This window comes from Epinephelus moara, chromosome 23, assembly GCF_006386435.1.
Source record: "Epinephelus moara isolate mb chromosome 23, YSFRI_EMoa_1.0, whole genome shotgun sequence".
Classification (NCBI taxonomy): domain Eukaryota; kingdom Metazoa; phylum Chordata; class Actinopteri; order Perciformes; family Serranidae; genus Epinephelus; species Epinephelus moara.
In genome coordinates, this window is record NC_065528.1 from 15421120 (window position 1) to 15433705 (window position 12586).

The window sequence follows — 12586 nt, forward strand, 5'->3', positions numbered from 1 at the left end:
GACATTACCATTCATTTGAGGACATGTTTCTGGCACAAAGACAAATGTAAGTGCTAATATTCAATCTTCCTTTCACTCTGTTTTGGTCTCTAATCTCTGGGAGAACAAACTAGCTTGTTAGCTTGTCAGACTGTTTAGCAGCTAATAGCTAACTTTGGTTTTTCTTTGGTATCGAGGTTGGTGGTGTATTGTGTTTTTTTAAAAAGTTTTTTTAAAAGCCATTTGCCACTGGAAACAAGGTTGCTAAAACCTGGGGTACATAAATAAGCAGTAAATGTGCAGTAAAACCCCTAAAGCAGGTTTATAAAAGCTAAAAAAGAAGTACAGGGCTGAAGAGTTGAGTGTTAGCTAACGTTAGCTAAGTTTCTGTGTGTCACAAATAGTGGTGGTCTATTTCACTTTAGACATATTGGCATTTGAGTCAGTGTTAATGTGAAAAAATATTTACAGGTTAATGGACTGGTCAACCTACGTTAAGATAAGATTTTCAGGTGTTGTACTAGTGGAGAGATGGCTAATAGTGGCTAATGGTGATGCTAATTAGCAGTCAAACTGTTGCATCTCACTTCCTGTTTTCATCTCCATCAAACTGTGTTTTCACTTTGTGCACAGAAGTCATATAGTTGTAAATGAGAGTGCTAATGAGTCTTTATGGAGGAGTTAGTGTGTAATATTCCCATAGTGGTGTTGTCAGCAGATACTGTAGGCCATTGGTGTATTAATGGTGTCCTCTGGGTGGTGAGTGTGTGAGGCGAGTCTGGTTTTCTATGTTTGCTTGCGTCAAAATGATCTCCAAGGTGGTTTAAAGAAAGAGATAAGATGATTTGACACAGTGTTAGCTTTGCAGCTCAGTTTTAACCACTAAAATGTCCCTGTAAGTTCAGAACAGATAGTTACCTCAATTAAAGGTTTAAACTGTGGGCTTTGTGTTGAACTTACTTGGATCCTTCCTAACTTGTTTCATGTGTATTTTATCACTACAATATCTCAACAAGGAAGCAGCAATGAGAGAGACTGCAAGCCCTTGTGTGAACCAGGAACTGATGTGCATGTTCTAGTATACAAAGTAATTTACAGGCATAAAGCCAATGTTACCTGTCATGTTGTTTATGTCCTCTGACTTTGTTTTGGATTTTTGCCGAGACTTGTTTCATACCTGAGATGAGATATGTTGACAGTTATGAGTCAGTCTGAAAATAGGTTGAAGACCTTTTTTATGGTTCCCCTATGACACTGAATGTTTTAACTAGAGATAAAACAAACAAGGCATCAGCTACGATTAAAGAGAAACTGAATTGTTCCTCATTATTGCACAATCTCTCTTGAACGGCTTGCTTGCGTGCTTCAGTTCAGCGTTACACTGTGAAAAATTAATCCCCAGAGCTCTGCTGAATAATGTAAATGGTACTGTCCAATAATAAAGTAAAGAAATGAAGGAATGCCAGTTGTGACACAGGAAAATTTCAGATTTAATTAAGTCGTTAAGTCGTACAGTACATGCCATTACAAGTCAAATCAAGTTTCTAAAAGCAGTTTGGTCTTTTTCAAAACAGGTAACACAGCACAAAGAAAAGAATGAGTAAAACAGCTACAGTCTTAACGATGTACAAAGTCATTCACTCTGTGGTTCAGTGAATGCAAATGGTTAAGAACCTCTATAGCTGCCAAGTTGGACCAAAAAAACCCCCAAACACACCAGCCACAGGTAGGGCTGACTGTAAACCTTTTGTGCTGGATGCCTCTTTTTGTTGTTTTGTAAAGTAAATGATAATGCCTGTGCCAGTTACCCTTCTAAATATTAGGAATGGGCATAAGTACTCAAGTACTAGCTTGGACATCAGCACTCGTTTACAGTATAAAGTAAGCAATGTCGACCCTCTCACATGTGAATTTGACCTCTATATATTTCTGTTACTATTTTGAATGGGTAAGATCTTACTTTATTTAAGAGCTGCATGCATTTTATTTGTTCACTCAGCACCTCCTTGCCCTGCTGTCAGTCTCTCTTTATCATGAGACTGCTGCTGCAGGAGTGTGAGCTCTGCAACAGGGTGCAGTTGGTGAGAGTCCACCTGCACACACAAACCCTCTGACACAAAGATTGCGCTATAAGCCCGCCACAAAGGCCCTTTTTCATGCTGCCTTTGCATTTTTACTTTGTACCGAACAACAGGGCCATCATGCCGTTCCAGTGTCTGATTTTAGATAGCATACCATGGAATAAATAGGGGTGTAACAAGCGTGACATGTTACGCAACAGTTTCTAGCAATGGCATAACATGGCAACAACAATCATTTACTGTCTCAGTTATATGGTGGCTCATATAACTGCTTGGAGGTTAAGGAGCTCCCGAACCTCATTTTTTTTCCAAATTAGCGGACATGTTTGGCTGCTGTTCTTCTTTTTTGAATTAGTTGCTAATTGCTCCCAGCTACTTTATTAATCCTCCATGGTGGGGTTGCAAAAACGTCACACACATGCCACTGTCCCATTTATAAAGACATCATTTTGGTGCTGTTATTACCTCCAATGCTGGCTTAAAGATAAGACAACTCCCTTCTCCCCATTTCGTGGTTGTAACTTTTACACAGATCGGCAAGGCGGCATAATGCTGTGAAATTCCCGCTTTGTAGAGGCAGTGTTAAACGGGCTACACACACAGTGAAAGGGCTAACTGTTAGCATCACATGGCTAATGATACCTAACGTTTTTTAGCGGGTTTAATGACACAGTTGAGCCGTTTCTGTGTTGGCATGAGTATATTGGGACCTTTAAATGGCGTGGTGTCAGATATTAGCCGTTGCTACAGTATTAGCTTGTGCTAAGCGGGCAGATGCTGAACTGAGTGGGAGGAGAGAACCTTTCGACAGGAAGTCTGCTGATTTTTCTTATGTTAACTTTGAATTTATGGTTTGATAGGCTTGTTTCCCTTTGTTGGCCATTTTACATTTCTATTCTTGCATTATTTTTTTTTGAACGAGTACTCGAGTGCTCTATAATAACTTAAGGTGAGTACTTGAAAACTGAAGTTACTTAAAATGCCCATACCTACTCATCCACACACAGGAAGAAAATCTAGTTTCTTATTTTAAGAATCTAAAGTGAATGATTCTAATATATTTAATGATGTGCAACAGTTTCAGTGTCAGTCCCACAGTGTATAAGAGAAGGCTGAGCATGTATCGTTATTATATCAAGATGTCTTTTACTTGATTTTAAAGGCTACGTTACAGTAAAGTGATGTAATTTTCTGAACTTATCAGATTGTTCTAGCTGTTCTATTATTTGCCTTTACCCACTTTGTCATTATATCCATATTACTGACGATTATTTAAAAAAACAACAGTTTTTAAAATCATTCAAGCTTTGCATCCATTAAACCACAAGCGTATCTAGACATTCAGATAACACTACTCATTCCTACAACAAGTTAATGCAAATTATCAGAATTTACAGTTGTGATCAATACAAAATATTTTCTAATCATAAAGAAATGAAGGGTTTCTTCGTGACTGTCAGGAATGATTCCAGCACCAAGTTTAAATTCTACTAAAACTAAACTGCTGGCAAACCCATCAGTTTATCAGCCACGTAATTTCTAAAGATGGTTAGTTACCTCACAGAGTGACTCGCATAGAGTAGACAAGTTTGCTAAGATTCACCACCATGTATTTAATCACAGTGCAAGGTACTAAGATTGGTTTGTTTTGTTAGTAAGGCATAAACCGTTGTAAAACAAATTTGGGTGTCAGAATATGCTCTACACAGTGCACGATGTTGGAGTTTATCTAGGGAGTATTTCACTAAAAATGGTTCCTTATGAATCTACAATAAGTCTGTACTATTCTGTTTTATTGTGTTGGACATAGAAATCTGTAAATTTGATCAGCTGTAGTTATATCGATCATTTTGGTGCTACTAATATAAAAACAGGAGCCCATGGACGCTGAGCCGTGTTCGTTTGAGTCTGGTTGACACCGTTTTCACAGGAAGGCACTCCAGCAAAGTAACGTTTGGTTCATAAAAGATTCACAGTAAAATCTCACTCAGCTCCTCATATCCATTCAGCTACAGGTTTCCTTGCTACATATATTACTGGGTTTATCTCTGCTCTAATAGTTGCCATGCATTAGTCGGGGGTCATATTAACAAGACGATTTGTTTCTAAATGTGAATTAGCATTGAACAGAAAAAGAAATTAACATTTAGAGACTGACTGCTTGCATGAAAGATGGGACGTTTGTGTGTTTTTAGTCCTAAAAATACAGACTTTTGAATATCATATTATCTAATCTACAAACCTTCTGCATGTTGTTTAATTTTGTACTTCTTAGCATGCAGATATGAGCTATAGTTAAAGCATGCAATGCATATGGAAATGAAGCAATCCAACTCAAACTAGAGCTGCCACGATGCATGTCATGTATTCGATGGTCGGTCTGCCACTGCAATCATAAAAAAACAGGATGTTCACACTTCCAGAGCCATGAGGACTTGTAAAATATTACTATTACAACTGTACTTTACATCAGAGAGATAAAAATGGCAGTAGGTTAACTGAATTTAAACAGACTAGGTCAACAATTCAGGGTCCTCGGTTGTGTTTTATCTGCATTACTGGACCCAGAAACATCAGGTGCTGCAGAGCTGGCGACTGGAAAGTGTCTCATCTGCGTATTGGTACCAAGTGTCTGGACCCTGGAGTAACTCTTGAATTACTGAAAATATGAATTGCACAAAATGTTGAATCCTGTATTCAACATCTCAGTATCTGTTGTCATGGCAACATATTGCTGACCAGCAGTCCAAAGAGTAGAAGTATCTTAAATACTTTGATATGTGAAATCCAGACCTTTTTAAGGCCAAAATGGTCTCACATTATACCATTTTATCTCTTGCTCTTTCTAAAATATCAGCTTTTATGATTTTCTCATCAAATCAGTTTGATGTAATAATTTATTAATTAGAATAAAATAATGCCAACTTGTTTCTTCATAGCTCTCACTTGAGCCAGACTTTTAACATCATTTTTTCTTTGCCTCCAGCTGTCCATTGAGCTCCCCATTCTCCCCACTCAAACCATTCACATCTTTGGTGCACTTGATTCTCAGCAGGACATTAGACAGCACGTCCTGATACAGACTGAGGCACACCCAGCCTGGCAAGTACAGGAGGGTGATGAGTCCCATGAAGTTGTGAGGATAGTGCGAGTAGTCCCAGGAGCAGGCGCCAAACTGCCTCAGGACCAGACCCCAGGAGAACTCCCATGTGTAGATGAAGCAGATGTAGATGGGGAGCCTCCGCCACGTCCCCCAGCCTCTGCTGAAGTGCAGGTGCAAGTAGAGCTTCTCCACCACGAAGCTGCAGCTCCCGTACATCAGGAACGACCACAGGGACGTGTGCCCACTGAGGGTCCGGTCGGACTTCTCCACAAGGTTGAAGACAGAGGTGAAGAGCACCTCGTCCAGGAAGCCGTGCATCCCGAAGAACAGGAAACGCACGAAGCCGGGGAGACCATGAAGAGGCCCCCGAGCATGACCGCTGTCCTCCCTGATGGTGGGGTCGGGGGGGCAGGTGGGGTGATACTGCAGCTTTGACAGCCCTCTGTGAAACACCTGGGCAAAATAGAGAGCCAGGATGTAATGCACCGCCAGCTGCGTGCCAGACACCACCCTCACCTGCTCGGTCAAAGTGTTAATGTTCCCGATCAGGATCTGCAGCCCGATGTAGACCGACGGGTAGAAAACAAGATGAAACACCACAGGCCGACCTCGGAAACACCTCTTCTGAGAGTAGATCTTCTCCAGCGCAAAGTGGGTCAGTGAATGCATGATGCAAAGATACGGTGAGGAGAAGCCCACCAGTTTAGGGTCCCGATGATTCAACACACCGTGCAGCGACGAGAGCAGGACATCCAGAGTCACGCCGTGCATCCCGTAGAAGTACAGCCGCATCCACCGCGGCAGCTCCCGCAGCGACTCCGCCGCGTCCTCTGTCTCCCCGGACGGTTCTTGCTGGCGGGGCATTCGCGCCGTTTTTAGCCCACCGGCGGGGTCTCCCGACCGGCTGCGAGGTCCGTACCGCCACCGACTGGCCATGATCAGTCACTCTGTGTGGGAAGATTCAGCTTCTCTCTTCCCACACATTGTTTTTCTGTTATGTTCCGCTGCGGCCGCACTGTGAGGCGAGCTGCGGCTGCAAGCATCTCCTGCAACTGTACGGCGCGACTGCTGCGTTCAAGTGCTCCCTGTAAAAACCTGTTCTTATGAACCCACCTTGGGACGCTCAAAAATGTCCATTAGAGCGTGTTTTGTGAGCAAACAAAACTTCTGTTGACATTTACGCTTTAAATGTCCCACAGTGTTTTCTTTGGAGCAAACAGAAGTGGTGTCTATATTTAGCGTGACTCACCATTCTCCTGTTTAGTGCATTTCCTTCCTTATGAGACACAGCTTAATCTGAATGCATTGTTTATATCTGTGTTTACAAGCTAGCAGTCTTCTGCCCTGCCCTGGGAAGGACACAATGCCACACTCGTTGACATGCAACCGTCACCAACTGCCGATCTGTCAGGACGTTAATTGCACCTCTTGCATGCTTGTACATGTGCGTCCTCGTAAAAACACAGCTCTGTGGTGCCACTAGTGGTCAAAGACTCTGTGGGGTTCCTTTAAAATGACTCAATTTAAAATAATAACATGCTGTAGTAACTCATTTGTAAAGGTTTCTCTTTTCAGTCCAAGCACTAGAGATTTAAATGTGCTGGTAATTTATGTTTTTCATACATTAGTCAAAATAACATTATGATAAAGCATAAATTTAACAAATAACTGATGCAGTGTGCTCGCTGCTTATTAAATGTCATCTCAGCAGCTTGGATATGATAAGAAAAGTATTCACAGACCACAACTATGTTACTCCTGATATAAATATTTAATATGATAGATTCAGGTGTGTCTGTTATGCAGTTGAAGGACCGAGCTGGCATGAAGAGAGACAGGTGGATTTTCAAAAAAAAGAGGGTTTTATTTACCTCAAAAGTACAAAATATAACAAAGTACTGTGCCATAAAAGAGGTCAACTAAAACTATAATCTAACCTACACCACATTATTTCAATTACGCTAACACACCACACACTTTAACACATTAACTTACACACGGTAACATTAACTTCAGCTAACACCACAGTAACGTTAAGGTTAATGTTACTCCTCTTATATGTGATATCTGCCAAATGTGGACTGTATGCAATTAGCTAACGTCACCAAGATGACTTTAATACATATCTCTAAAGTTTACCTCACATTACGGAAGCTAGCTTTGTTAGCATCGATCTAACATGGCAAAGCCCGGTGCCATATTTGCACGTCTGGTTGCAGAAATCCAAGATGGCGACGGCCAAAATGCCAATCTCGAGTCTTCTAAACAGCAGTCTACAGACCAACAGGTGATGTGTCACAGTGGCTACGTTCATTATTTCTATTGAAACAAAGGGGATAATACAAAGACAAACGCTACCTGCTAAACTGCAAATAAAACAAAACAGAACAATTAGTCATTCAGTATAAATATTTAAGCAATTGTCAAAAATAAAAGCAGCAACATTCTGATATAGTCAGAAGAAATGAGCAAAATCTCAAAACCACAAGTCCCGATCCCTCCTTAACATGGCACACACGTAAAAATGATACAACAACTAAGTTTTAATAAATAAAGAAAAAACCCTGGGGGATAAAGAAGAATTTAAAAAGAGGATAAAAAGCTGACAAAATAATCATAATTTCTTTCCTATCAAAGAAAGTTGTCAGAAGGGATTTAAAAGATGGTGAGTGTTTCAGAGTCTGGAGGCTCTAACAGCAAAGGCCCCGTCACCTTTGGGCACAAGCCGAGATGGAGGAACAACCAGCAGCACCCGCTGATCTGAGGAATGCAGCTCTGCTGGTACACTGTGATTGGCCACTTCCTGTGTTTAAGAGCACTGCTTAAGGGGGGCACTTCTTGTGGTCCGGCCTGGCAAGATGTCCTTCCAGCAGCTGGGAACTCAAAGAAATAGAAATTAGAACGACTTAAGGCAAACTTATCTGAAGACAAACTTCAGTACAGGAGTTGTGAGCACTATGAACAGACACTAATGCATGCATGAGGTCAAAAGGTCAATAAACCGTCTTTTAAATCATCTGTAAATTTCCAACAGCACCTGAAGGCAGCATAAGGGGGAAACTGATGGAGGAGGCGGTGTAGCTGTAGAGCTGTGGTGGAGACAGGACGTTTAGGCTCTGCTGCGGTTTTTAATTGAACTCACGTCCCCCTGCGACGTCCTGACGCTGTTCAATTACAAGTCATTAATGATAATTACAGCAGATTACTGTGCTGCTATGATGGACCAATATCTCAATGAACTCATTTGTTTAAAAAAATGTGGTAAACTAATTTGTCTTTCATCAGAATTATTAAATCACGTGTCACAGGTACCTACACCTGTGTGACTAAAGATAGCCTGTATCATAAACACAATGTTCATGCTGCATTTAAGTGTAAATTTAACAGTAGGCTTGAGTGAAGAAATTAGGTCTGTTGATGAAGCATCTCTGACACCACTTCCTGTTATGGTTTCCTGGTTACTTGTAATAATAATAGCTTGCTGTTGTTGCATTGGTGTGACCTAGAAATAAATAACAACACGAAACAAAAACAACCAAACAAATCAGCGATATTATGAGATATGCATGCTGTAAATCTCAATATGACACCATTGCTTCAATGACAACATTGGGCAGAGCTAAACCCAAAATATGCTGAGCGGATACTTGACAAGTACAGTGATTTGATTGGAAATTAGTAGCAAATCAAGTGTTCTGATAAAGGTTAAGAAAGTGTATCATGACACAGTTATCTATAATCTTAGGTTGTGCAATTGCTTGCAGGGTGTATGCAGTACATTTGGATGGCCACAGAGGGGCACTGCTGAGTGATCCTGTAGATAAGGCTTATTTTCAGTAAAGGGAACTCAGTGGTTTTTCATCAGAGGCTGTTAAATGAGTGTGTGACATGGTGCCGTTTGGTGCTGCGACTCACTCACTTCTTCTTCAGATGTGTCTCGTTGTTTCATCTCTGACTGGCGTACGTTGTGAAGAGGGTGTGTCAGTGTGTGCTGAATACATGCATTAGTGTTTGTTTGGTTTCCACGAAGTATGAATTTGTGTAAGTTCATATTCTACCTCTTTGAACAGTCTTTCACGGTTCCACAGTTTGTGTATTTAACAGTATTCGTGAGCGCTGTGTGAGTGTCAGCACGTCTCTGTAGGGTGCAGTTCTGTGTGCCCAAACAGTGTGTGTATACATGTGTGTTTTTGTGAATGTCTATGTGCTATATGTGTGTATTTGTATGTGACTGTGAATGCATGTGTGTGTGTGTGTGTGCACTCAGAGGAAATAGAGATATCAGCGGTCTTTCTGGGCCACAGAGATAACAGTGTGTCTCTGCATGGTTTGAAACTATCAGAATCGCTTCAGCGCAGAATGAACTGCAGCCTGAACCCACTCAGTCGTGACCCAGAGCCAGTGCAGCCGATTCACAAACGAGAGCGAGACAAATTTTTCAAATGTCCGGGTCAAATACAGCTGTATATATGCCAGCTGACAAAATGTGATCCTCTCTCACACACACATGCATGTTGGCACATCTCATACATTTCCTCAATCTCCAGTAAGTGCACCTCTACAGGTAACAGCAGCCGTATTTGTCATGTGTAGCAGCAGACTTTGAGCTACTAGCTATTATATATTTTGGGTGGGGCAACACAATGGTTTGAGTTGAAGGTGTGAGAAAGAATAGTATCAGTGACATTGTTAACACTGTGCTACATTACAGAGAAATACAAAACCGTACTAATGAACCTTCATTAATATAGGCCTATATTTTATCTACAAGTGCACGTCACACACTGAGCGAGCTGCCTTTTAAAGACGCTATCGGCAAAGCAGTAATGATTGTGCTAAGTAGCTACTGACGTGTTGCAAGGTGAGGTGCAGGGACGCATGATGAGACTCGAGGATAAAAACATCACACTGGCAGGGAGTTATGCTGAAAAAATTAGGTCGACTTTTATTTTCAGTCTCCAAAATAAAATGAAACAAAAGAAAGACTAAGCAAAAACACTTTGTGCTCATGAACACGGCTCAAACAGTGTTGGGGCTGCCTATCAGGTCAGCACTGTAGAATGGATCGTTGACAAGGTAAACAACAAATATACAGTGATTTTCTTAGTTTGCTCATGCCAACAAAGCCTCATGTCACTCTTCAATATGTAACTGTAAATGCTATACATTCAAAGTAAGCAAATCACTTGTACATCAGTCAGTATTTATCTTAATTAGCTGTCATTGTCATCACACATCCTTTGACCAATGAAGCCTGAGAGCCCGCCTACTCCTACACCATATAAAAAGGCTGTTGTTGAGGCGTGCTTCCTCTTTAAGCACCAGCACAAAATGGCCTCCACAAAGGACCCAAACTCCGACAGGTGATGGCTTAGATTATTTAGTTCATTCTTAAAAAAACTTAAAAAAAACTTGCATCTTCATTCTAGTGCTTAGTGCAATTGTTTGTTTCTCAACTAATGTTGAAACCATAACTTAAATACAGAAAACAAAGAAAATTGTGTGTGAGAGTCTGTCCACCTTTCCTAGCAAAAAGGGGGTGGTGCTTCCTCACAACATGTTTCAGATGACTAAAGTGATCAGCTTTACAGTGTTTATCAGACTGAATATTTACAGAAAAAGCCAAAGATATCTGTCTGCGGTGATTTGTTTGACATGTGACTCCTGTCTGACTGAGCGTGGCCTCTTCCTGTGTCTGTCCTTTCAAATTAAAATGGTCCGGTCAAATAGGTTTTGATTTATTTTGACAAGGCGCAGCTCCTAATAGAGTTTCACATTTGTTTGTTTGCTTTTTCTGTGACTTAAGCAACCAATGTGCATGTATTTTTGATTTAAGGGTGCACTGTCCCTTTAAATGTTCACATAAGATACACACATTTTTCAATATTGCATGTAAGTTAAAGGCGAGATATTATATGATACAACAGACCTGACAAAGATGAATTGGACAGAAAAATTAGTTTCCTCGCAGATAATCTCAGGGATATTATGAATAATATTCTGTGCAGTGAAGCCAATCTGAGTCAGCACTGACCTCTTCTATCTCTGTTGCTGTCTCATATATTGGATTTCTTTGTATTACTGTGTGCTATTTTTCCCAGTATAATTTAATTTATCAGAGAACACAGTCACACTGACAAATATTATTTCATGCAAAGAAAGTCCGGGTAAAATGAGAAAAATCGATGCGTGAATACATTTGTAATTCAGATAAGAAATGTTTTCGCCGAGCTGTAAATTATCTCATGATGTCACAAAATTATTTTGCAAACCCTTGGGTGGTGGCGACACAAACTAATCCTATCCTCATGTTGTCTTTTATTCAGAGGACTGCCAGACTTGATGTTGCACAATGGCGTACTTATTATGTAGCACGCAAACTGTGGAATATTCACTGAATAGAAGTCAAACAATGAAACTTGCTCATTTTCCCTGTGTGCTGCATGTCATTGTCTGTCCTCTGTACTGATAAATTCTCTCTGATGCGTGTTAGCGCCGCCAAGACAAGTTCTTGTAGATTTAAAAGACATGGTTTGATTGTGAGATGACTGTGTTCGTGATACTTCATGCAATCATTGCTACACTTTCTTAAGCCTGTCCTTCAGTGAAACATTTGCTTGTCTGTGAGGTTAAGTCTCAGTGTTCACCATATATAACCCTACAGACCTTGAGTCAGTTTGTTGTCTTTGTCTCCCTGTATGTTTTGTGCGTTTGAATGTGTTGGTGGATCCTAGTCAGCCAAGTGTCAGATATAAGGGAGTGACAGTTGAGCAGAAAATGTAAGAGGCATTATAATTCCTGTTGCATTTATTACATCAGACGATAAAACTGTATCATCTCATTTACACTCCATAGAATGAATGTTCAAAGAGGTCACTGCCTTCCCAGAAATCTAAATTTATTTCCCCAAGAAGCATGTTTGTGTTGTGTCTGTGTTGTTTCCTCTGGCCTGAACACTAGATGGCAGCAGTGTGACAGTCTCCTGTGGCTTGGGTGGGCCCTCCTGATGTTTTAATTCACAGAAACAAGATTATACTGCTTTGCATCAGGTGCATTTTAATACATGATGGTTATATTTCTGCATCAGTGATGGCCAATGTGGCAAATGCAAAAGGCGGATGTAAAATGTGTGGCCTGAATAGCAATGATACACGATGTTTGTGTATGTGTATTGTGGCCTTGCACTCCTTTATACTCATCACTGTGTGCTGATTGAAATGTTAACAATGGAGGATTCAAGCTTATTGTACTGCTGGTGTCATTCATTTGAGAGTGCCATTTAAAGCCTGAAATCTCAAGTTCATTCAGGCTCTGAAGGGTTGTAGACCGCATACTTGAGGCTCTTGCACATTTACAAAGGCTCTTGTAAAGGTATAAAACAGATATATCATATTAGGTGCCTGACAGCCTCCCCTCAATTGCA

The 12586-nt window shown here is 40.7% G+C and overlaps 1 protein-coding gene across 1 annotated transcript; it reads right to left on the reverse strand.

The window, feature by feature from the left end:
* Nucleotides 1-1445: 1445 nt before the first annotated feature.
* Nucleotides 1446-6211, reverse strand: tmem229a (transmembrane protein 229A). Its single transcript, XM_050036813.1, has one exon. The coding sequence runs from the start codon at nucleotides 6097-6099 to the stop codon at nucleotides 5026-5028; it is 1074 nt and encodes a 357-aa protein (XP_049892770.1). The 5' UTR covers nucleotides 6100-6211; the 3' UTR covers nucleotides 1446-5025.
* Nucleotides 6212-12586: the final 6375 nt, after the last annotated feature.